The 27,904-nt window shown below is 27.8% G+C and overlaps 1 protein-coding gene across 1 annotated transcript; it reads right to left on the reverse strand.

The window, feature by feature from the left end:
• Positions 1-283: 283 nt before the first annotated feature.
• On the reverse strand, positions 284-26,422 carry LOC107443444 (protein RCC2 homolog). The gene is made up of 10 exons (XM_016057299.4): positions 25,896-26,422; positions 21,626-21,716; positions 16,224-16,364; positions 14,615-14,746; positions 13,318-13,406; positions 10,558-10,672; positions 7,166-7,332; positions 6,900-7,080; positions 3,109-3,287; positions 284-1,764 (listed from the first exon to the last, which is right to left on the reverse strand). Exons 1-10 carry the CDS (start codon positions 26,154-26,156, stop codon positions 1,591-1,593), a joined length of 1,530 nt encoding a protein of 509 aa, XP_015912785.3. The 5' UTR covers positions 26,157-26,422; the 3' UTR covers positions 284-1,590.
• Between the last annotated feature and the right edge of the window lie 1,482 nt (positions 26,423-27,904).

Consider the following 27,904-nt stretch of genomic DNA (forward strand, 5'->3'; position numbering starts at 1 on the left):
AATCTCAAATTATGTTACCACACACTATTTTTCCCCAGCCTACAATAGAATCATGCAACACTATTACAAAATAATGTAAACAAAATGCACAATACTCATAGTTATTATTATTTTTTTTTTTTTACATCTATGTTATGGTTTAGCTTCTTTAATTTTATGATTTATATAAACATTTTACTAAAAGAGAGATTTAGCATTAAAGTGTGGAAGTAGCAGTGAATCTTCATCAATGTCAGATGCCATATTTGAAAATAAATTAAAATTAATGCCATAAAAAAGGAGGTAACTTTTAAAAGCAATTTTATTGTTTTAAAGTTAATGGTTACAGTAAGTAATATCAAATACCAGTTCACAGTTGAAGATGTACAAGTAAAAAAAATTTTTCAAAACGAACAGTTTTGACAGATTAAAAAACACAACATTATACTTTTAAAAATTTGATATTAAATTTATGACAAAAATAATGGATTAAGCACCAATGGTGATGAATATCTCAGATCAAAATAAATAGCTGAGAGGTAAAACACTCTAAATATTGCAACTTTTTGAATATAAAAAAAAAAGAATAATTTCAGAAAAGCACAAATTTCTGCACTGTTGTTCAATTGATAACATATTGAAAGTGATTCACTTTGTGAAGCTTTTATTTCAAATGCACATCGGTGATTGCATCTTTCTTTTTTTAAAAAAACATTTTTTGAGAACATAAAAGCAGAAAAACAGCATTATTTTAAAGAAAGAAATTCTTGGAATGAGACAATTTAGATGATTGATAATTTTTTAAGCTAGCTTAACCGTACCCATAAGTTTGTGCATATCACAGAAGTCAACCTTATTATATACATAATATTCACAAATGATGAAAACAGCTGTTCTCTGCTTTTAGAATATTAAAATGTTATTTAGCATTGCCATCTATGATATCAATTAGAAATTCATATTATTAAAACTCACTAAGATGATGTAACAAAGTTGAAAAACATGGAATGTGAAGACATTTAAACCATTCACGAGGACATTTAATAGAACATTAGTGAGTCATGATACATTCTTTTAGCACAAAGTTAACACACACAATGAGAATGAAATAAAAACATAGCTTCTCGCAAAGCTATTTACCAATGAATTCACTACTTACAAGAATCACACAATTTTAAATAACAAATAATTTTCTTTTTAAGTATCATTTCTAAAATCACCTACAAAGCATAAACTGTAAAATTTCCCTGCCTTTATCAACACCTAACAGAAATATGCTGGGCTATTTTCGCACCTTTTTAATGATTTTGGGATAAATTATATAAATTCCAAATATGAAATTAATAAAAATTTAAAAAAATGAAACATATTTCAGTGTTAAGTAAAAAGGAACTTTCCGTCCCTACAATGTAATAAATATTTTAAAAAAATGGAATATGATAATTTCACAAAAACAAGCACAGTATTCTATACATAAAATGGAAATGCTAAAAATTGTTCAAAAATAAAAAAAACCTTACAACCTTAAAGATTTAAAAAAAAAAAACATTTTATTAAGTTCACCCGCCACAAATTAAACATTAATAATGAAAGTGTGGGAGAAAAAGAATATCATGGTGAATATTCTGGCAATTTATTAAGCTCCTTCTGGTCTTCTTCTGCTTCATCACGGGCTATGAGAAGAGTGTGTCCATAGCCGCAAGCAACAGCTTGAATGTGCAATCCATTAAGAGGTTTAACTTCCTGAGGAGTAGTAGATGATTTAGGCCTGGATTCACCATAACCCTAAGGAAAATAATAGAATCATTTTAGAGATAATTAGACGTTATAAAAAATTAGAATAATATGCCTGTAATACTACTGAATCGATAGCTAACTTTGTTAAGTGTGAAAGCAATTTTGTTAGATTAATCGTAAAATTAGTCACCTTTTTAACTGAATGTTTCTATTTTTAAGCTGAAACTTGATTTCCTTACAGCTGTTTCTAGAAATAGTTGACTAAGAGGAAAACACAAATTAAGCATAAAAAATTTTAAAATTCTTTAAAGCCAATCAATGTAAATGGTTCATTAAGAAAAAATTTACAGGGTGCGTAGCCAAATTATTTAACAAAAAATAAGCACCTTTTAAGCACCTGTCAAGCACTCAAAAAATATTTTTAAGCACTTTAAAAAAATATCATAACTAGGCAGGGTTGGAAAGTTTTTAAAAATGAAAAATTTTATCTTGTCTTAAACGTCATGTCATAAAAAAAAAAAAAAAAAAAAAAAAAAAAAAAAAAAAAATTGGCATTGTTTTTGACCAATTGTCAAAAATCATGAAAAAAAAAGAGTGGCATTTTAATACTCTATGGACTGACAATACGCCGAAATAGATTGGGGTTGAATTAATCGTGAAAACGTTGAATGTGAACTGCCTTTTTGCGTAGTTCAAAACGAAAATCAACATATTAAAAGAAAAATCTCATTTTGAAAAAGGAAAAATTAAGCACTCTCTAAAAACACCCAATGAAAAAAGCACCTTTAAAGGATTTTAAAAAACGAAAATAAGAACCTTTAAGCACTTTTTAAAAACTCTATGCACCCTGATCTGCAAACTCTTTTACATTGCAAATGGATTTTTAAGTAAAGATAAATATGCAAATAAAAATATTTAGGCAATCTATGATTGGCTAATTGTTTATCGGTAAATGGGGAGAAAGGTTAGAGGTTACAAAACAATAAAAATAAGGAAACTTAAGTGAAAACTTCAGATGATTTGAAAACAGTCAGTCAAAATTATTTTTGATAATTTTAGATTTTTCTCCTCTCCCTCCATGGTGCAGTGACTTATGTTCTGGTAATTAAGTTTTCAGTACTACAATGCTGCCTGCACTTCTAAAATTCAAGATCCTTAATAATTTTACTTGCAATGCAACGATAGCGCCTTAACCTGTGTTATACCATCACCTGTTGGAGAAATTTCATAAATTTTTCTTGCTGGAATCTTCTGTTCCATGATTTAAATTAAAAAAACTTGGAAGTTTTATGCAGATCTGTTCAATAGCCTTTAAGTACCGTCAGTTTAATCTTAACTATTTCGAATCGTAATTAAACAATTAGCCACTCTTAACTGTAATGTTAGACTTACTAATTCGCCATAAGTGGGACTTGCACCCCATGATATAACACTCTCATCAGCAACACATACAACTGAAGTGTTTGAACAACCAACATCACGCACTGACCATCCCACAAGATCTGGAACTGGTTTGGGATACATGGTTGCCTCTCCAGATCTTCGGTTTTGGCCCCAGAAATACAAAACATCTGGAAAATAATTGAGCATTAATGAATTTTTAACGACAGATTAAGATTATTAATAATTAAAACACCACCAATAATTATTTAATAGATTACAAAATATTTAAAATTTAGCCGAAATCTCTCATTCATTCAAACATATCACATTGCAATTGCTTGAATTAAGTAACAAGTACCAATTACACTATTTTTTAAAACTTGTTTTTAAAATGGCTATTTGTTTATTAAATGTTAAAGTAGAAATATAGTTAAGCTGTATTGAATAATTGTTTAGTTATCCGGAAAATTTGGAAATTCAGACATCCGGGATAGCGATGGCCCCCATCATTTCTGATAATTGATGCTCTACTGTATCTATAGCAATCTATGATTTTTTTTTTTTTTTAAATTAAAAAATGCCAGATAGAATTTTTTTTGACAGTGCGTAATTTTTCAACATCCATGAAAAAATTGGGAAACAATGAAAAAAGATAATCATAAAGGAAAAATGGAAAATTGTGACTTCAAAGAAAAAAATGATAAAGCTAGTTTGAGGTTAAGTCAATTTTACTTTCCAGGACCAAAATTTTACATGAGCTCATTGAAGAAAAATCAATTACATAATTTAAGAATAATTAATAATGACAATGAAATAATTAAAAATGATACAAAAACGTAAATGACTACATAACCACATCATATTTAAAATATGATGTTTAATTTTCAAAATAACATGGGGAACTGATAATTTTCAATCTCCCAAAATACTGAAAACAGTCCCTCAGGGCTGCCACTCGGGTAAGAGTCCAAAAATAGTCACTTTAGTTGGTTCAGGTATGAAAAATTGTCTCCAAAATAGTTGCCAAAGACATAGAATAGTACATACTTTTACAATATTTACACTTTACAAGGTTGGCAAGAATTAAATAAAATAATAAATAATTCGGGAATGCGCAGAAAAGTGCCAGCTCTGTAGTTTAATTCATTTTTATAATAAAAGGATGGGTTAGATGTATGAGCATAGTGTAACAGTTAGAATAGTAGAACTTATTTTCAACTATGCAGAATAAAATATACATGAATATTGTATGAACAGTAAAATGTGTCATTTTAATAAACTTTCAATTAAATATTGCTAGGAACTAAAAAAAAATTTGATAGGAATTAATCATCGTTATAAAATTGCAATCTCATTAAAATTCAATTACGACCATAGAACAGATCTAACACATTTCTTAAATAAGACAGTTATGAGAATAAACAGTCAAAATTACCTAAAATAAAATTACAAAATTAAAGTAGGTAAAACTAGAAAGATATTTAACATATATGTTTCACTTGATGAGTACAATTTTATATGTAATCATTAAAATAAAAAAGTTTTAAATACCACTATTACTGAAAACATAATTTATTATTTCTAAAAAAAATATCATTAAAGACGGGCCTCATTAAAGACGGGCTAAAAACACTCATGAGTAATTACAAGGTCAGAAAAAAAATCGGGTGTAAATTAAACTGCACTTTTAATGTTTAATTAAAGTCTACACCAGGGGTAGCCAAGCTCCTTGATAGTCAAGCCATTTTTCAAAATGTGAAATTTTTCGCGGGCTGCGATTAAATACGTATTTAAAAGGTATGCAAAAAAGGTATTAAAAAGTTTTTTTTACATAAATTATATTTATTGAAAACATGTACGTAAAAGTACAAAATATGTGCATTGAATTTAAATATTAAAAATTAAACACATTTATTTTACTTCTCTTGATAATTCTTTAAAATTTGGTGAATAATTGGTGACATTACTTCTCAGTAATTCCTTGAGATGCTGGGTAGTTAATACTGATCGGTGTTTGGATTTTACGAATTTTAAAGTGGAATAAAATTATTCACATAAGTACATTATGTTCTAAATATTGAAATAATTCGACAAACAGCCTTTTTTTTTCATTCAGGATACTTCGATTCTGGCACAAATTTCCAAAATTCAGTAATTGACGTCGACTTATATTTTAATTGTAAAGTTTGATCTTCTTGCATCTCTATTAATTCTAATTCTCCAGATGCTTTTTGTGTCATAATTAAATTGGAAATGGAAAACTCACCTTGAATTGAACAACATTGCACTTAGTTTTTCATATTTGCTCTCAGTAATTTAAAAGACACATATGGAACGACAATACTTTTTTTAAAAATATAATAGCACAAAAATGAAAAGGGAACTCGGGTACATTTATTGAGAGTCACAAATAATCCTTCAAAGAGCCGCACGTGACTCGCGAGTAGCCGGTTGGCCACCCCTGTTCTATACATTTTAGATTTGCAACTGTTTTGAAACAATCTTCAACAGTACTGTAACAATCTACAGCAACTACTTTCTTGCAATGGTTCACAGCTGTATTTCACTTCAGTGGCAATAAATATTTCATTTTAATTACATTGGTCAATTGAAGTGAAGAAAAAGATTGCTTTTTAGCTGCCAAACACAGCCCTGTAAATTATTCGGGTTGTTAAAAAAGCAGTTATCTTAGATAATCAAATGCAAGGGCACCCAAGAGAACTACTTTTTCGTAAGATTAAGCAAGATTCTATGTTATATTCACAAATTACAGTGAATTCGCGATAACTCGAATCTGATAGGACTGACGAAAAACTTCGACATATCGGAAGTTCGATTTACCGTTAGTTTCAGTTTTGCACTTTCAAAATATTGTCGTATTATTTAATTAATGCTTATTAATTACAAATCTTCCAAATGCTCACAATATTTGAGATCATTATTCTGACAAGCCATTTACGATAAGACTGTTTGAAGCTCTTTATGATACCCTGGTCCAGCGGCTGCAACTTTGCTGTTGTGTTTGCCGGGAGAAACTGCAAGTTTACTGCTTTCAAATTAGGTAGATCACAATGCACTGTGCATTTGTCCATAAAGAGTATCACTTTTATTTTCTTAGCGAAGAATTTCCGATCCAATTTTTTTATATAGTCTTCAAATAATACTGATGTCATCCAAAACTTTTTGTTAGACTTGTAATCCAAAGGATACGTTTTTACATTCTTGAAACATCGGGGATTTCGGTATTTTCAGATAACAACTAAGAGCAATTTCTCTGTCCCAGACGCATTTTCTCCAAGGACAGTCAAACGTTCCTTGCTCATTTTACCCCCTGAGCAGTTTTCATCCTTAAACATCATAGTCTTATTTGGAAGACATTTAAAAAATAAACCCATTTCATCAATATTGAAAACATCATTTTAACTGTATCCTTGAAGTAAATTTGGTAACATTTCATTCAACCACTGTTCACATACTTCAAGAGGGACAGTTTTAGCTTCTCCATGAAGAGTGCGAAAGACATTGTGTGTATGTTGCAAAGGAAGGGACAAGATATCAGTTCCTAGGTTTTTTTCTTGCTTCAAAAGATCCAAAAAAAATCGAGTTAAAAGGAGTAAAATTCGAGTTATCAAGAATAATTAGCATGAAATTGAAGATAAAAGGGTCGGGACCTCATAAAAAAATCGAGTTATAGTAATATTCGAGTTATCGTACTTCGAGTTATAGCGAATTGACTGTATTAGCAATTACATGATTCATTTTAATAGATAAAATAATGAATGAAAAAATAGATGAATTACCAAATTCATTCACAGCCATACTGTAAGTACCACCAGCAAAAGCTTTTTTCACACCTCGATTGGGACCATCAAACGATTTTATAAGTCTCGGCACCATCTCATCTTTTTGTTCAGCGTGACCCAGTCTGCCATACCCACCAAATCCCCATGAAAAGCATCGCTTTTTAGAATCAATTGCCACCTACAATAAAATTATTCATTCAAGAAAGAAAAGAAAAAATATTTGTAAAGATCGCAAGAATTCCATTTAAAGAAAATATAATTACACTATGATTAATTCCACATGCCACATCAATAATATGAACATCATCAACAAGAGTAACATGTCCTTCGCGTGTCTTTTCAATGAATGCTATTATGCGCCTAGGCACAACTTCACATCTAAAGGATAACTTGTTACTGGTTACAAAATATTTTCCATCAGAATTATGTCCTAAAATTAATACAACATTAATAAGCTGTAGGTATAGTGAAAACAAAGCATAGAATCTTGATATCAAAATAAACTTCAACAAACTTAGCGGAGCTGAATAAGAATAAATTACATATTGTGAGGCACCTCAAATAGTACCTAAGTTAATTAGTATACAAAAAATATTTTATACTGCTCATAATAGAAATATTGCAAGCACTATGTTCTTCTGGAACAATGAATGGCTATATATTTTTAAATTTATATATTTTTAAATTATATTTTTTCATTAGATTAGCATTAAACATTCTTGTTAATGTAAGAAAAATTTAATTGAAATTTTGAAAAGTAATAAAAAATGCATTTTCATTATTCCAGGTTTCGAAGTAGACCAAAAAAAAAAAAATAATAATAATAATATTTTATTTTAAAAAAATAATAAAAATCAGGACCTTTCAATATACATATATCAGAATACTTTTTTTTAAAAAAAGGCAAACTAAAAGAAGTATAATTTACTGCTTAATATTAATTACTCTACCTTAGTATAACAAAAGCAAATTTTATGACAAAAGAATAATAGATAATACTAATTTCAGAATTACTTTGTTTAAAACAATAAGTTCTAAAAGTTTCGAGCATAATTTTATCAGTACTAAAAAACTCACTATACCTTCAAATCAACAATGAAAAATTTTTTTAAGTACTGTTCATTAAAAAAAATAACCAGTATCAATTACTTAACATTCTTTCATTCAATATACAATTAAAATTAACAATTAAGTTTAATAATTCCTTATTTCTCCAAATCATTTTAAAGCGTGGTTTCAATAATCTTGAAATGAAAGCACAATGAATTGCTTAACATTTTTGTAAAAAATTAATTTAATGAAAGAGACATTTAAATATTATATGATATGATTACCTTGATTGGAATGAATAGTTTTTAAAATTATATGAAAAAGACAAATAAATTGTGAAACTATGAAATTCCACACTATAGGAGTTGGTACTGCATTTGCTTAATTAAAATAATAAACAAGTATACAACCCACAAGTTCATCACCCTGAAAATTTGATAATGTAAAATTATTAATTGATTGCTTTTTTTTTAAATATAATATTACTGAAAAAAAATTAACTAATGTGATAAGACTAAATGTCTTAACCATATACAGTCAAACCCCGCTATAGTGAACTTTCAAGGGACCGAAATTTTGGTTCACTATAACCAGGAGTTCACTATATCAGTTCCGCAGGCAATTTAACTAATGGTTCCCAAACTCCTCCCTTTTATTACACATTATTTAAATAAATGACTGAAAAATATTATTTAGTAGCGAAAAATGTGTTATTTTTCATTACTCTTCCTCTTGCTTACAAAAAAAAAGTTTAGTAATCTTTAGCTGATGAGCAATCCTGACAGAAAATTCATATTGATCCCACTGACACCTTACAGGTGCACTATCTGCTTGGTTTGTTTAGGGATGGGAAAGTGAGATAAAAGAAGCTTATCGCTAAATTCCCCTCTATAGGTGGTTTTAAAAATCAGTAAATGTATTTATTTTAAAGTAAAAATTTCAAAATTATTACAAAAATAATGAAGAAAAAATCAGTTGAAGACAGAAAAGAGTTCATTATATCCAACTTCCTCACTTTTTTGGTTCACTATATCCACTAAAAATAACATTATGCGTATATAGCAAGGCACGGGACCTAACATTTCGTTCACTATATCCGGGAGTTCACTATAAAGGGGTTTGACTGTACATATAAATTCCTTCAATTTAATGCTCAAATTTTGCTATTTTTAAAAGAATAATTTGAATTTTACAAAAAATGTTTATCCTAAATTATTCGATTCTAGGAATCTACTTTAAAAAAAAAAAAAATGCATTTGTATTCTTACAAAATAGTCTGAAAATCGGGATAAAATATATACCTTATCATAAAAATTAGGACAACTACAAACCCTACTTACTTTGGAAAAAATAAATAAATAAAAAAAAACTTTTTATTTATTTTAAATATAACTGATAATAAAAGTGTCTATTGCATAGCATATACAGGGTTATTTGTAAAAGTAGAGACATTTTATAAATTATCAATTTTAAATAACTGTGACAGATATCTATTTAAAATAAAATTTTGAACAACATTTTTAAAATTTTGGGATTCCCTATTATATTATAGACTTTTTGCTAAGCAAACATCGAAATAATGGTTGTTTAATAAACAAATAACAAAGGAGAAATAATTAATGTTAATTTCATACAACAATGTCTTCTTATAGGTTGAATAACATTTAATTAATTATAATTATCAAAAGAATATTTAATATAAAAAAAATTTATACTTAAATAAGTTAAAAGTGAGCAATAATTTGAGTTTTCACTTTCATGAATAAAGATTATTCTTTCGATAATTCTTTTTTTGTGAATAATTAGAAGAGCAGAATCAGATAAAAATAACAAAGAAATTTGCCTCAAATTTCAAAAGTAAATCAATCTAAAAAATTTTAAAAAAATGTAAAACAAAGAACAGATTTGAGTATATTTTTTAATGAAAACATTTACTATTTAAAGCACCAGAATACTTGTCTGCTGGTATTCTATTCAACACCATTTTAAGCCTCATTAATATTCATAGATTATTATTTTTAACAAAGATTGTTTTTCTTTAACAGCACATGTCTTTTCAACAAATCTTTTAGTATTCTTATAGAGACAGAATAAATGTTTAGCTATTGGAAAATTAGCAAGAAATAATAAGAAAGAATTCTAAGAATAGATCTGTTTATTTTGATTGTCTAAAAAGTGTCCAAAAATAGGTGCTTCTGGCAAACAGACATCTAAATGTGTACTTTGTATGAACAATGGTACAACAAAATTATGAGCCAAATCTGATCCTATATAAAACCGAAATGATATATATTTCATTAAATAACATATTTAATGCATTAATAATGTGATACAAAATTTGTAATAAACTGAAAATACCTAATTGTTGTAAAAACTTTGCTAATTCGAAACATTAAAATGAATTAAATTTTATTAAGTTTAAAAGAAAATTTTTAGAATTTAATGGCCATTTATGGAAATGTTGCAGATTTTCTTTTTTAAGGAAACCTAACAGGTAATTTATAGTTTAGTTTGCAATATCAAGGCAAAGTCAGAATGGGTTTAAGCTGCAAAGCAAATTTTCAAAAGTTAAAAAAGTATAATAAATATTATAGTTCATTAATACCCAATTGTCCATATTCTGGCAATCCAAAGCTATGCATGCCCCCTTTTGCATCACAGATTACACTAAATTCTGCACCACAAGCTAATTTGGTAATAGATTTCCCTTTAAATGGAACCTAAATAAATAATTTATAATATAAATATAAGAAACATAAATTATACAAATAACAGCAATCAATACAGTTTAATTTTAAATAAAAAAAATTTACAAAAATTATTTATTTGATTCTATTGGATTCTTACAATTTAAAAGGATCCCAATATACTGCAGAGAAAAAAATGGAGAGAATTCAAATTTTAGTTGAAAAGAGACTTAAGAAGACCAATTAAATGAATCTGATTCTTGAGTAAGTTCTCAAAACTTATTTGAAATGGCAGAAATTTCAGACATGATACAGCAACTGTGTAATAATTATTACTAAAAGAGAAAATTAATTAAAGAAATATTTTTATAGCTCTTTTCCACAAGTATCCACGATTTTACATCTACATTTTTTCCAGTCTGTACTTCATTAGATTAATATTACTGACATCAAATTTATAGAGATGTATTATGAATAAGAAAAATAATAACCAAATAAATAAAATACTTCATATGCAAATAAGTGAATGGCTCTTCTTAAACTTTCATCATTAACCCATTAATGCCTTGCAACAAAAATTTGACTTTATATATACAGTAGGGAACCGATTATCCGGAACGATCAGGACTATTGCTATTGTTGATAACTGATTTTTCCGGTTTTCTGAATCGCTACAAAAAGTCGTTTTTATATTGTTAAACCCAAGTAAAAAAATATATATATTTGGAAATAACTTAAAAAGAAGAAAAAACGATGAAGTACACTAATGATTATTTCCAAAATGATGGTAAGGTGAACATCTTTATCATCTTCATCAAAAAAGAAAAAAAAAAATCCTGAAATCTTATGAGGAAAAAAACATTTTTTTAAAAAAATGGCGGGAAAATTTATTGAATTTCGTTCCGGTTTTTTGTTTTCCGGATAACGGGTTCTGTACTATATTTATATTACTTCATCGTTAAAATTTACGATAATACTGATCAATAAATACAATAGAGCACTAACAAAAAACATTATTGTCTTTCAAATAGCATGAGCAATGGAGTGAGAAGATGACGCACAGAGGTAAGCATTACAATTTTAACTTCCACATAATGATTTTGAAATTATATAAAAGAGGACCTAGAGGGACAAAACAATAAAAAGAGAACAAAAACAGACTTCAAAGAGTAAAGAGGACCAAAACAACAAAAAGAGAACTAAAACAGACTTTAGACAGGAAGGAAGATCATTAGGAAGCCTTAAATTTACTTAAAAATTACCTCTCATTTGGGAAATGCTTTGTACGAAAAAAAGTTATTTTAATAATATAAGTCTGGGAGAGTACATTTTATGAAATTAAGAGGTAAATTTCAGTTGGATTAAGATTTTTACTAATCAAAAAAATTTTCGAAATAAAAAAATTTCATAATAAACAGTACCTCACATGGATAATGGAGAAGTAAAATTAAATTTCATGAACACTTAAAAAAAAAAAAAAAAAAACATTAAAATTGTATTTTAAAATTTGTAACATGAGGCATGATGGTAACATGTTCCCGATTTATTTCATATGGCTGCTCAAAACATATTCAAACATTTTTGCAAAGCTGATAGATATTTAACATAGCTTGCATTTAGCTTTGTTTTATGCATATCTGGACCTCTAAATGAAGCTGCTGAAAGTAGATAATGAAGTGTAACACAGTGTAAGCACATAACATAGTGTAAACATAGTGCTAACATAATGTAAACACATATGCCAGACATTTTTTTTACAAATGATTTAAATTAGCTTAACGAAGAAAAAAAAGCCAACTTTTTCTGAAAAAAATCAATGTCTCACAGTTGCATTGGATAGCAGTAATAATTATGAACTTGTAGAATAAAGCTTATAGGACATATGTATATAGTTAGTATAGTAGAAAAGTAAAATTAAACTTACTATAATAACTATTAAAGTGAAAAATTATTATAGCATCTTTGGAATGAATAACTTAAGAAATAAATGCTAGGAAAAGGATCTACAAAATATGTTTTTATTTTTAAAAAAAGTGGCATGAAAAGATTTGATTGATCATTTTAAATTGTTAGTTGAGATTTCAAAAATTGTTTTCAATGAAACTGAATAGATTTTTCAAGGCCTTAAAAACTCAAATACTTTTTAAGTCTATATGAACCCTGACCACACCTACATTATAGAAAATGTAAAAATACTCATTGTAGGACACTTATACACATTACACACTTATAATAATATTTAATTAACTGTGTAAATATTCCCACCATATTTCAAGTTTCTTCCGCAAATGTATGTTTGTGTTTTTAAAATTAAAAATTATCAATTCTCAAAAATGAAAACTTAATAGTATTGAATAACACCTGCAAAGAGTTTCTAAATATGAATAAAAATCTAATTAAATTATTATTCATATAATTATAATAATATTGTTCAAGTTTATCTGAATCTATATGATTTTATTTTGCATGGAAGCCGTAACAAATAGATGCCTATTTTTTATATCTCTAACAAATCACATGTTTAACCTCTTGCTTACAACTGGTGCATTAAATGGACCAGAATAAGTTTGTAGCATGCACTGTAAGCTAAAGGTTAATATTTATTTTAATACTACCTGTGCCTTTTTCTTGTAATGTGTTATTTTAGAGAAATTTCATTATGAAAGATCCAAATGTACCTTTGTTGGAATGTTGATAGCATTATTCTGGGATCCCACTCCGCACTGTCCCATTTTGTTGTCACCACATGAATAAACAATACCTCTTTCTGGAATAAAAAAAAATTATAACTTAATTAACAAAGAAAAAGTATTGTAAACCATAAGGATTTATTGATTAAAAAAATAAAATAATGACAAATTTTCAACATTACGGAAAATTTTAAGAAATTGGATAAAACTCAGATCAGGGTTCATACAGAGATCAGCAGAAGAAACCCAAGGAGTCCAAAATTTAAAAATTTTGTGTAAAAGATAACTAGACAGTTTTTTTTAAATTTTATTTAAAAGCAGTTATTATAAAGAACTTGCAATAATGTATATTTTGCATAAGATATTTTTTTTCTAGCCCTTTTGAAATAAATTCTGACTTTGTTAAACTTCATCAAGAAAAGTAAACAAAGTTATCACTTTCACACATAAATACATTTTCCAGTTTCAAATATTTTATTAAATCTTGTTAAAGTACATAGAACAGATGTTAAAGATTTACATAAAAACCTACCAAACTTATATTTTTAAATTTGAATATATAAGAAAATATATGGCATTTTATACAACAACAACAAAAAAAATCACAGTAAATCATTAAGCTTGCTTGTAACACGTAAAATTTAAATTATTTGCTGTTATTTTTTTCTTCTAACTCTTGCAATTAAATTTTTTTTTACTTTTAAAGTTCTTATTTAACTATTAGATTTTGACAGCTAAGTCATATCATTTCGTTTCCCTGCTTGGACAGCAAATTCAACAGCAGACTTAGTCAGTTCATCTATGCAAACCAGTAGCCCTCAAGTGGGTCACGGGCAGCATGGTACTGAACCATGGACACTTGTTTAGAGTCTAGGCCAAGAAAAATCATGTGTGTGTGTGGGGGGGGGGGTCTAATGCCACTTTATTCCGAATGTATACTTAGATAACAGGTATTATCCACCTGAAATTATATTTTTTTACTTAGAAGAAGTGATAAGGAAATAGTATGTAGAAGCAGTTTTCACCTTTTTCAGTTGTGTGGACCACTGATTTTGTAAAGAAAATTTAAAGTTTTCTTAACAAAGCTTCCTAGCTTTTACTTAGTTGGAAAAATAAGTTAACTTACGTCAAGTAAGTTTTACTTAAGAAAAAGCAGTCATTCTTGATTAAAAATTTGAGGCTTTCAAGGATTACAATTACTTTATATCTTTTGTGTCTCTATTACAGTTTGGTTCAAGATAAGTCAGTCAATATCAATATTCAAAATAATAAAAACAAAATTTACCTGAAAGGAACAAAGTATGAGATCGTCCACATGCAGCTGATATTATATTGTGATCCTTTAATGTATCAACAAGAGTGGGAATGTCTCTTCGTTTAGTATCACAATGGCCCAGCTGACCTTTGTCATTTCTTCCTATAAATGAATGTTTATAGAAATGTATAGGAATGTTTAGTTGAGAAATCAGGTATTGTGCTCTACATAAAAACCAGAACAATTCTAACAGTTCCCTTTTAATCTAATGATTAGATTGACACATAATACAATCTTATTTTAAATTGTAAGACATCCAAATTTTTCACACATTTTTGAACTGTTTAGTTTAGTTTTTTTTTTTTAAAAATTAAATTTTAAGGAAATCAGTTGAATAGTTGAGCAGTGGTTGGAAAAACTATATTTTTTATGGCTAACAACTACTTTACTAAAAATGTAGTACAACAATTAAAACTTTTTTCTTTTTAAAATAAGTAGTGACTACTTAACTACTTTTAAAAGGCAAATTTTTCTGGAGGAATTAATTTATATTTATGTTCAAAATTAAAAATGTTGAAGATTGAAAGAAAAATTTGATAAAAAGTGTTTCAGAGTAATTAATTGGCTTATTTATACAAGAAAAATTATTAGAAATAACAATTCATGTTTATATGAGCTAATTAATAATTCTAAATCATTTCTTAATGCTTTAATTAGCCTTTTCAGTTCAGACAGTTCGCATCCTTGCTTCCTCTGAAAATAAAATTTAAAAAATAATAAAAAGTTGAATACACAAAAATAAAATGTGCTCGAGCACTTCACACAATAGGACTGAGCTCTATCAAAATTTTGAGTGTAGTTGCTGCAGCCAAAATCACAATTGTGGGAATAGTATCATCATCAGTTGTTACAAATTATTTTCCTTTCGGCGGAGCCAATCCGTCGCCAATCAAAATTATTTTGTTTAGTTGTACTGGATACACTCATTTAAGAAGGAGCACCTCTTGAAAGCTCCTGTTGTTTTTTATTTCTCATATTTTGTTGTTTTCGTTTTCAGTCTAATAGTTCAATTTTATTGTTAAGTTTTGTTAATAAATATAGAAGCACATATTGATTGTCTATTCATTAACCAGGGCATCCAATGGCAGAAATATATTGCGTAATATGCATATCCGCAACTCGAAATAAATTTTCTATCATCAGTCTCTTGCATGTACAGTATCCTTCTAATCCACATCCTATTCTTTTCTTTTAGAATGATCCCCTTTCCTCATGAGGTACCGTTCTAAGCAAAAGAATTTATAATAAAAGAACCAATATATTAATGAAAGGACATTTCTTCCCCTTGCCTTGCATACAATTCTCCTTTTCACTCTAAAAAGCTCTACCCTTGATGCATGGTCTCATTCTAGGGGATAAAAGAACGACTTTTTATTTTTAATATTTTTGCAAGACTGAAAAATTGTTCCTTATCGATTCTAGTGAAACTGAAAATTAAGGACTTTTAAAAACCTTGAATCAAAATTAAGTACTTTTAAGGGCCCTTATTTTCCAAAATAAAAATTAAGCAGTTACTCTGGGTACCCTATAATATTAAAACTATGAGGATTTAAAAGAACAAGTCTGTCTATATACTTACCCCATGTATATGGTTTACCACCTTCAGTAATAATAACACTGTGTACAGCACAGCTACCAGCATAGACACCGGTAACTTTAATGCCTTGAAGAGAGGCAATTCTGTGAGGTCCCCACAAATTCACGCCACCAGCTCCTTTAGCTAACAAAATAAAATAGTACAATTTTATATTCTGCCAGCACCTGCTATGATTCAAAAGTTTAAGTTACATTTTGGAGAAAAAGTTTTAACAATTAAGAGGATGGGCACAAGCACTCTGAAAAAAAAAATGAATTCTCAGTAAAAAATTATTTTATCAAATTTTTCTACTTCATGTAATTCATGACAGGAATTTTGTGATTGAATTCTCAGCTCAATCTTAGTCACATACAGGAGTGAAAAACGCTCTATCAGGCAAACAAGGTTCAGGTGAAATTCAGGCAGCTGTAAGGAAATTTATGGTCTAGTTAACACAAAAAATATAAATTTCTAGCCAAAATTATACCACTTTATAAAATTTCCCCCCATAAAAAACTGTAATAGAAAATTATCCCTGACAAAAGATATATTACAAAAGAGAATATGTGAAAATGGGGTATCTGGAATATAATTGTGCACACAAATAAGTGTAATGTAACAATTGGGAGAGTTGAATGAGTGAAAGTTTCACAAAAAAACACATAGAAAGTATTAATTTCTAGAACGATTGCCCTGTCTTAACTTGCATGGCATTCTTTACACCAATATTTTTTAAAGGTGGAGAATTGCCTGGTTATCATCTTAACTTTAAACTGATGCACAAGAGCAAAATCTTTATCCGTGTTTATTTTAAGTTTAATTGAATACCAGGTATCAATTACGATGTTTGTTTTTATGCTGTTAAAGAATTACTTGTATGTGTTTTTTCTATCAATTTACAATGCTTGAATAAATAAAAAAAAATGTGGAAATTTAGTTGCAAGCGAGGTGTGAGACTATCATTTTGTGTTGCATGCAGGACTAACAATTTTAGTTAGAGCCATGTTTTGAATAGAGCCTAGAAATGTTGAATTTGCTGTGTTATGCTTTGTGATATAAATTTTTTGTACGTAAAAAGATTTAATATGACTACAGTATTTTTTCTGTAGCAATGCCTCTAATAAAACAATGATTAAAGATTATAGAGAAATGAAAGAAATATTTTTAAGAAAAAATTCACCTTTAAAAGTTTATTTTCTCATAATTTTTGGTTAAAATTATAGAAAAAAGCTTTCAAACTCTATATCAATTAGTAATTTATTTATTTTGTTGAAGAAAAAAAAATATGCACAAAATGCCCTTAATAATTTTTATAAACTACAAATTTTTCCTTACATTTTAAAAATAAGAGAGAATAACTTTTTGAAATATATTCATAACATACTATGAGAAGGTGACTTAAAAAAAAAAAAAAAATTGAGGATAAAATTCAGTTATTACATAATATTTCACATTTTGATAAATATTTACAATGTTAAGTCAGTACTTTTCCAACCTCTAAGTACCCTTTTCAGAGAGGAAGCATCCTGCCCTTTTTTAATTCTTAGGAAAAACTCTGAAAGTATGTATGAAATTACAAGTGATCAATTTATAATGTTCTTAAATCATTCTGACACTAAACCCTTTTTTATTATTGTCATCAAAAATCATAAATTTTACAGAAGAAAATCATTATAATCAGGGTTTTCATTGCAGAAAAAAAAAATGGTTGAGAATTTCTCACCCTTTCTCAAAAACAGGGTGAGATTTCAAAAAGTTAAGTGAGATATATAAAAACTAAAAAAAAGAAGAAAAAAAACACTAAGAGACTTGAAAAAAAAATCATTTCTTTAATTATAATACATTTTTAACATCTTCTAATTTTTAAAGCACTGAATATTTTTTTTTTGCATCATCATATGGAAAATGTTTTTTATCAGCTATTCTCATTAGGTTGCTCAAATGCGTGTTTGTTTCATTTTGATCGTTTCTACCCACATTTGTTTCATTTTCATTTATCCGTTTCGGAGTAGAAGATATTGCCTTTACAAGGTATTTGTCCATCTTACATGGAGAAACCTTACCTACGGTAAACACATGGTTGCAGAGAAATGCGTTCTGAAAGAGGTTCCGTGGTTCCGCGGGATGGTGTTCCGTTGTTCTTAAAGGTTCTGAACAATACTGGTAAATAGGGAAGCTAGATAATGGGGCAGATGTTGAAAATAATGAAAGATCCAGGAAGAAAAGTGAAACAGATTTCATTTTAAATGGTAAATTTTTTTTCAAAATGCAAGAAATTCACGAATTTTGAAATTACTTTATAGAATGCGTGAATTTCTAGCGGTAATCATTTTTTAATGCGAGAAAAGAAAAAAATATGCGAGATTCTCGCGTTCTCGCGCTGTAGTGAAAACACTGATAATATACATTGAATAAACATTAAAAAAAATATGTAAAATTTGCAATTCATCGAATTTAATAAGAAAAAAATATAGGAACTTTAAACAAGTATGATTATTTATCAGAGTGTTTTCACTGTAAAATATTAAGTCTATTAAAATGAAGTTATGAAAGATAAGAGCCAATCTCATTCCTTCTCCACAGATCTGATAAAATAAATCAGAATTCAACAGATGAAATGAAACAGTTGCTACAATCAAATTTTTAATTTTTACTCCCAAATCAGTAGCAACTTACTAACATGTTTCATTAGAAATAAATGATTACTAAAAATCTTTGAAAATAATCTACTAGTTGATTATATCTATGGGAATACAATAATTTCATATTAAGTTATGCCAAAGTTACCTAATATCTTTTCCTCATTTTTATTACTCTTAGCAAAGTGTTTTTGGTTCATTCTTAGTTTAATTATGATTGAATCAATTACAAATCACATTGTTCTTCTAATCTTAAAATTTTTTTACTTTATGTTTATCTTTGAAGTAGAGATTTATATAAATTCAAATAGGGACTTGTTATTATTAAAAAAGGACCCAGAAATTTAAAATTCCACTGTCCGAAAGACATGCTGTTTTCCTGAGTCAAATGACATATTAGGAAATTAATTTTATTAACTGTACTAAAAATTGTTAATAACTTAAGAAAAATACTTGAATTGATTAATTGAAAAAAATTAATTGAATAAAACAAACATTTACAACTCTTGTAAATTACAATTCTTTACTTATCAAAGAATATATAAGAATCATGATTTAGCGATGAGATAATATTCATGTAAATGTCAGTATTAGCAAATATTGTTAATGGGGACAACGAATATTCAGCCTTTATTCAGCATTCAGCCTATTTGTGGAATGTTCAGCCAAATATTCAGCTAAGTATTTTTAGACAGTTTATTTTCTTTCTTTTTATGGAATTTGAAATGATTTAACAAAGAGTAAACTAAATTGTAATTTTTACAATAGATTATTATTGTTAGAATTATCAACGTTTAGATCGAAAATAACACAAAAATAACAATAGTTATCAATAATATACCTTAAAGCATAAATACCATATTTTTGGGAAAAAAAGCAGTAAATAGTTTCAATAATTTTAGCAATATTCTTTATACATGATGTAAAATACCAATTGTAAGTATACTAGTACTATTAATGAAATCCTAGCGCATGATTTAAACAGTTATGTAGCTTGGTATTCCTTAAAATATTCGCAAAGACAAAAAAGAAGCTTGCTACAGTTTTTGTTTTTATTAGTTTTTGCCCAATTTCAACAGTTTATAGCACTTTAGGCACTTTCTACCATCAAAAATCTAATCCTGCATAGCTTACCTGACTCAGATAAAAAAAAAATTTAAAAAAACATTATAATCAAATTGCTGGTAAGAAAATTTATGAAATATTTAAATTTCTTAGTGAAATAAATGCGCAATTATAATAAACATAAAACAGATTATAAAAGGAAAAAAATTTTCTTTAAATACAAATTAAAAAATACATTTCACAAGACTTTTTTAAATCGAAAATTTTTTATTTTTATGGTTTTTAAATTATTTTAGGCTCTCACAAATTGTGATTTGATGCCAACACTAGTAATGCCAACATTAGAACAACACTTGTAAAGTGCCACAGATATTTGAAGCTGTGTTCACATGTGTTATATATAAAAATATAAAAAATTCTCAATTCAGTTTTGTGACATTTTTAGTACACACATAATATTTTTATACCCGTGGCAGAACTTTTTCGAACTTTCTGCGACATATCTGTTTAATACTAATACCTTTCAGTAAGATAATTAAAAGTAACAAATATACATAGGTAATTTAAAGTAAGAGAAGCATTAACTTATAAATAAATAATTAAAAATTGGATCAAATAAATTATTTTTTAAAATTTATTCTAATATTAACGGGAGATATTCTCACATTTTGTAGGAAGATAACACAGTAATTATTTCCTTTTTCGCATTTTGTAACTTATCAACACATTAAAAAAATATTTTCAAAAATTCTTGAAATCTGTAGCAGTAACTACCGAAAAAAAAAGAGATAGATGGCAAAATCATGCTAATTGGACTCTTCAAAAGGAGTACTAAATTGGTGTTTTCATTTCGAGATTCAATTGTTGTATTAAATAATATCGGATTTTAAAAGCTGTGTGGAAATCAGCAGTAATAACTGCATGAAAAAATAGAATGAAAATTTCCACAGAAAAGAAAACCAAATTTTTTACTTCATTATTCTTTATTTTTCATTATTCTCACATGAGAATAGAAAAATCATAAGCATTTATTTCTCCCACCCCGATGTGCGAGAAAGGTATCTTGATTATAATTCTGAAGAAAAGATAAAATCTTTCAAAAATTTCTGCAGGAAAGAAAAGCTTAATTTTTTATTTCCCAAAAGAAAAATCTTGCTGCAAGAGCTCTGCGACAATGTCCCCACTAGGACTTTTATTTAATTCAATTGTGTTCAATATTTTAAGTTAAATTGCAAATTTATTTCACTATCAAAAAACATTAGGTATTTTCATAAAATGTTTCGTTAATTATCCAAGCCTAGTTCAATAAGCACACCTTAAAAGATTTGTTACTGAACTAACATGTGTAATCTTCTCCCTTTCTTAATTGTGTAATTACTTTATGGATCAATAGGTTTCACCATTAAAATTTTTATAAAAATATTTTCCTGCAACTGATCTAAGACAACTTTCTTATTTATTTGTTTGTGTTACTTTTGCGAAAATTTAGTAAGCTCAAATATAAAATTAATAGAGAAATTAAAGCCTTTTTTAAGACTTTATAAAGAGCATAAGAAAATCAATTATTGTTAAAATCATTTCATTTTTATTAGTATGCATGCAATAAATTCAAACTTATTTGAAGATGTTAAAGTAACACACACTTATATATAAACCACAATAAATTATCTTTCTGTTCAAATATTAATTTATACTACTCACCAGTTTTTGGCAACTCTTTACGGCCAATTAGATCCCAATTAGTACCACCACAAAATAACAGTGTCCCAGATGCTTCAGGACCAGCTAAGTGCTATGAATAAAATACAAAATAAATATACAAAATAAATATGGGTAGAAATTAAAAAAAAAAAAAATTACTGGCCCATAGGACCAGTAACTAAAATATTTTACTAGTCCGCACAAAACTTTACTTGTCTGTCTACGCGTTCCTATTAGCTGCAAATAAAAATAAAAAAATTAAAATTTTTGAGTGAAAAAATCATGCTTTTTTTTTAAAAAATCATAAATTTTTGATTTAAATCGCATTTTTTTGATTAATATTAATTTTGTATAAAAAATTTTTTAAAAAAAATTGTGAATAAGCTCTAAAATAGTTTTAAATAAGGTCGTTTAAGTTTCGTAAGATCAAGAATAGATCGGCTGCGAGAATAGATTAACGGAGATCGGCTGCGGTGGATGGTGGTCCGGCGGACCACTGTTTATTATTTTATGCTGGTCCGACTCCGATTTTAGTGGTCACGGACCAACGGGCCACCGTTAATTTCGAGCGCTGTAATATACAGAATAAATATACAAAATAAATATACATAGTAAAAAAAAACTCATTTATTGTTGAAGTATAAAAATATTTAAATTAAAAAAATAGATAAAATTGCACAAAAACAAGGGATTTAAACGAAAATTTATGTAGCCTTGGAAAAATAAATGTCAAATTGTTTTATACAGGAGTTGCTTGCATTAAAAAATATTCATTTCAAAAACCTAAATTGAAAAAAAAAATGTAGAACAGAAATCATTTTGGCTAGATATACTAAATATCTGGTTAGAAATTTAGACTATTATTGACTAATTTCTTGACAGGTTTTTTAATTTCATGATTTAATAAGTGATTGGCACAATAGTAAATTTAAACTACTATAATAGTAAATGTAGATAACATGGAAGATATTAACAAATCAGTTCCTCAAAAACAGTAAGATAAATGTTTCAAAACAGTTATTGAAAGAAAGAAATCATTAAACATACAGTGGGTTCTCAAAATCACATGGAATAATGTTGGAATAACAGCAAAAAAACACCTAGATTTATGATCAAATGGATACAAATATAGCACAACAAAAAATTATTATCTAAATGTGTGCTTTGACACGTGCGGGTCAAAACATTGTAATAAATGTGTCAGATTTTACAAACCACAGTACGAGTTTTAATATTAAGAAGTACTGAAAAACTGGTCAGAATGTCACTTGGATATAAGATGATAAAAATAAAGTGAGACAAAAAATTATTATACTTAAATTTGGAATTTTCCTATCATAATATTACATTAAAATAATTTGATAAAACCATGTGGAATTCCATAGCAATGACTGTAAAAATACACATGATTTACGATAGAATCTGCACCTATTGAGCACGTCTAAAAGTGATTACTTAAATGTGATTCCAAATTTTCAAGAGGATATAGGATATTTTAGAGGTCAGAACATTAAAAAAAATTCACCCAAATATTATTCATGCTTAGTTCATTATGGTAATAGGTAATGAAAGTCAAAATTTTTATCTTTTTTAAAAATAAAAAAAATTCTTATTCAAATAAAATATTTTGGATTTAAATTAAATGTTTTAAAAGTAACTTGAAGAATTTCTATTTAAAATTACTTTATTTTTATAAATATATTATCAAAGTTCTCCTAAGGAATAAAAAAGAGCAGGGTGCTTCCTCCCAGAAAAGGGCAGTTTGAGCTTCAAATTGGCACTCACTTACCACTGTCAAAATTTATCAAAATGTCTAATATTACATAATAGCTAAATTTGCCCCTCAAATTTTTCAATTAACCTTTTATATTATTTCATGTGTATACTTCAAAGTAATTCCCATGCATTATCAAAATAACAGAAAAATTTAAAGCTTCTGAAAAACAATAAAAAACAAACTAAAAGACAATCTGCGTAAAAAAAATTCTTCAAAATAAGTAAATTAAAAAAGGTGACTAACTGATAAACAACTTGAAAATCGTTTTTTATATTTTAAACTGAAAATAATGAGAAAATAAACATTCAAAAGTACATTTTTAAATAATAGATAATGGAAAAATTTAAATCATTAAATAATTCATTATAATACCCCTTCAAAAAAAAAAACAAGATTTTAACAAAATTTTAACCAGTTCAGAATAATCCTAAGATATTAAATATTAGTAATAATAATCAGAACCAATTTACTTTTTTTGAAATATTAATTTAATTAAATAAATTTTTCCTGCGTTTAATTATTATCTAAAAATCGTAATGAATTATATAAACATAAAAAAATCAAATAATTCACCTAGGTGGTAAGAGTACATATTAATACTTAACATTAAATAACATTTTACTTAACATAATAATTACATTAATAAATAACATTTTATATAAAAATAAGGAAAGAATAATTTAAAAGAGTATATATAAAGGGAAAATTTCAACTTTTTTGTATTATATTAAATTTTATGAGTTTAAATTTAAGCGAATGCTTTATTTACTAATCAATTGTACTGTCATTTTTAGACTTTAAATATTTTCTGTTCTTTTTAGAGTCTAGACAAAATATATATACTTTTTCCTAAAGAAATCTCAACTCTGGTTATCAACCTGATCTAATAGTACAATATCAGCAAAAAAATCCAAGTTATCGAAAGAAAAATCTAGTGGTAATATAACTAGGTAACTAGAGAACTGTGTAACTATACAAATAGTACTATATATAACTAGCCGACATAAGAAAAATCGTACTAAAATGAAGGAATGAAGTTAAAAATTAAAGTTATATAATCATCAATACCTTTAGTCAGATGTAAACTTTTCATTAAAACAGGTGGTTAAGAAAATCTTTTCTTAAAAAAAAATTATAAGCATTGTTTTTAAAGAATGGTAATTTATTTTCACAAAATGGGCAAGGAGGGCACTATTATAAGCATCAAAGGGCAAGCTGCTCTTCTAAACATGCTTAGGAGGAATAATATTATTATAAATAAATAACAAAATTCTTACTGTATAAGAAAATGTCTGACATAGTAATATATAATGCTTACAAATAAATTATTCAATTTTATTGGAGGTGGAATAAAATCATAATATTATTAACATTTGAAAAGCAGACCAAACAAATAACATAAGTAATATTAAATTATACAAATTTTAAATTTTATTTCATAAGTGCAGTAATTTAAAACACACTAAGTGAAAATATAATTTTACTTATTGTAAATTATTAACATGGCAATACTATGATAAATTTGATTAAAATAAAAAATTTAGATTTAAAATAATGAACCAGCCATTGATACTACTTCAGCAATAGATACTTAATAAGCAAACATATGCACTGTGGTACTAACAGGGTTTTCAGGATCCTTGACAGCAATAAATAATAGTTTAAATTTGGAAAAAAATTTTAATTTCTGAAATTTTCAACAAAATATTCATTCTGCAAATCTGTATAAAAATTTCTTCAAGTCAAATTAAATAATACAATTCTTGAAAGCTTCACAAGAAAATGAAAAGTAATGGTCAATTTAAAAATCAGCAACAAATAGAAACAAGTGATTTAACCATTAAAAAACCACCCCACAACACAGAATATTTTTATACCTGAAATAAAAATTTAACTATTTCCAACTTTTAAAATATGTAGAAATAAATGTTCGCTACGTTCTATATTAGTCAGAATTTTCATCAAAAAATAATCCTTTGATCTTTGAATCGTTTGTATCTTTTTTGGTCAACATAAGAGTTTTAAGAATTTAATCAGTCAATTTTTAAGATTTAATGTAGTAAATAAGGAATATCGAACCTTAAATATGAATGTTTTACATACTTTCTAATTACTGTTCAATAATTCGCTTATGTTAGGTTTAAAAAACGAAAAAATTTGGAAGGGGTATAAACAGGACAATTTCATTCAAAAAAAAAAATTAAATAGAGGACTATTAAAAACATTGTTTTATTTGAATTTATAAATTATATTAAGTATTTGATAACGTAAAATTGCATGTCAGTCATAAAAATGTTAAAAATATAAACATATTATGCAGTGCTTATTTTTTAATATAGCGAGAACACAGCATAGCTCATTTTAAGAGAAACGTAATTTACGACTAACATTGACGATCATCAAAAAATAATATGTTTAGCTTTAAAATATAAATTTTTCATTGAACCAATCTCAATAGGAAATATCGGTAAACATTAGCACGTGGTGACTTACAATATTCTTTTTCTCTGGTTGATCACTCGATAAATTAGCACAGTTATTAGATTCTTTATCGGAACATTTGCCATCGCTTGTCCCGGGCTCTTCTTTTGAACCGCCATTGTCCGATTTTTGTTGATCCGTTAAATTTCCACATTCACCGCTTCCGCAATTTGAAACATCCAAACTTTCATTTTTTCCATCTTCTTTTAAAAATTCAGTTTTATTTTCGCAGCTGTCATCCTCATCATCGGCTTTTCGCTTTTTTGGGTTCATTGTTTAAGAATGCTTTGTAATCTACTAGCAGAAACAAAACGAAACAACTATATTGACAATCAATACTGTAAACAGTAATACAACTAGCGATGCACATTTAACACTGCCTTTAAAATGTGAAGGATTGATTTGATATAAATGCCGCCAATTGAAATAGGTCTCGTAGAAAACGAGAAGACGCGTTGAAAAAATGCGAAAAGATGAAAAGAGGTGGATTGGAATGGGGGAGAGAGGTGGGTGTACTTCTTTAATGGTGTATTTTGACTGGTGGAGTGTGCGCGGCACTTGAGGTACCGGAGGAGAACTGCAAAGAATTAAAAGGTGTACGCATTTTTGAACTTCTTAAGTATTACGTGCATCTAAACTACGAGATATCATCAGAAAATGTCATAATCACATTGTAATCATTATCTTAATGCTGTTTGGTCGGTAATCTCGTCATACTGAGGTAGTAAGACATTGATAAAAATAAGAAGCACTACCGAACAACTACTACTTACACTTCAGCCGGGGATTCCCCGTATTATGTAAATACTATTTTAGTGAGACTCGTTTTATGCTCGTTATTTTCTATAACTTCATTATCAAGTTCAGGTAAATGCTTAAGATTTTAATTTGATTTACTATTATCTTCTGCATCTGATCTCTCCAAATATCTATTTAATTTACGTAGCACTAGAGCTGCACAATGGGCTATTGGCGACGGTCTGGGAACATCCCTCAGGATGATCCGAAGACATGCCATCACGATTTTGATCCTCTGCAGAGGGGATGGCGCCCCCGCTTCGGTAGCCCGATGACCTGCACGCGAAGTCGAGCACTTTACGGTAGAACAGTTTAACGAGGACCAATACCGCACACCGTCGGTCCCTACGCAGACTGACCCAAGTGGTCACCCACCCGCACACTGACCGTAGCCAGTGATGCTTGACTTCGGTGATTTGCTGGGAACCGCGTCTTAGCGATCAGTCCACTGCGGGACCTTCTGTATCGCTGAAGGCTCAGTTAACTTGACTTTTTTTGTCTTTTTAGCTATACATGGAATATTAGCACAGATATCAAATGAAGAATCAACAGACATTTTTCAATCGTTTTCAACAAGAGCCGCATTTGTAACTATGCCATCTTCTGTACATAAATTTGTCAACTTTTCTTTCTTACAACTGAGGCACAAAAAGATGAAGGATCAACTAATCCAGTTGAATCAATACCATCTTCAGTACTTGAATCAAATGAAGAATCAACAGACATTTTTTAATCGTCTTCGACAAGAACCGTTTCTGCCGCAATATCAATGGCAGATTCATATAGATTGTCAGTTAAATCAATACTATCTTCAATACTTGAATTTGTTAACTTGTCTTTCTTTCCATTTATAAATGAAATAGCAGGATAAAAAGTGCAGAACTGTAACAGTTATAGAATATTCTTCTTCTTTATAGAGTGGTATTGGCGATCTGCAGGTGGCGTAGAGCAGAACTCTCTACCTCTGGCAACACTTCACATGCTTTCCCCATTAGCGCGTGGAAAGTCATAGAGGAAGGAAGTACGCTAGTTTCTCTCTTGATGTTCATATAGATTAAAATCTTTTAAGTTGGAAAACTATATGGAACTAAAAACTACATTAAACATAGTTTTAAAGAAAAGGATCACGGGAATTTTAAAAAATATTTTTATTAAATAAAAAGGAAAAATATTAAGAAAAGGGAAAATATCGTAGAACATTCCTATACAAATGAAAAGTGGAG

This window comes from Parasteatoda tepidariorum, chromosome 7 (assembly GCF_982258835.1).
Source record: "Parasteatoda tepidariorum strain Cologne lab strain chromosome 7, Ptep-v5.0, whole genome shotgun sequence".
Lineage (NCBI taxonomy): Eukaryota > Metazoa > Arthropoda > Arachnida > Araneae > Theridiidae > Parasteatoda > Parasteatoda tepidariorum.

What these genes read in the sequence shown, in the direction of transcription:
- LOC107443444 (XM_016057299.4), bottom strand. Translation starts at nt 26,156, where the DNA reads ATGAACCCAAAAAAGCGAAAAGCCGATGATGAGGATGACAGCTGCGAA. An exon ending in TCATACTTTGTTCCTTTCAG is followed by an intron (nt 13,407 to 14,614) that starts GTAAATTTTGTT and finishes TTTTTATTCCAG; the next exon opens with AAAGAGGTATTGTTTATTCA. An exon ending in GCCAGAATATGGACAATTGG is followed by an intron (nt 7,333 to 10,557) that starts GTATTAATGAAC and finishes TATTAATTTTAG; the next exon opens with GACATAATTCTGATGGAAAA.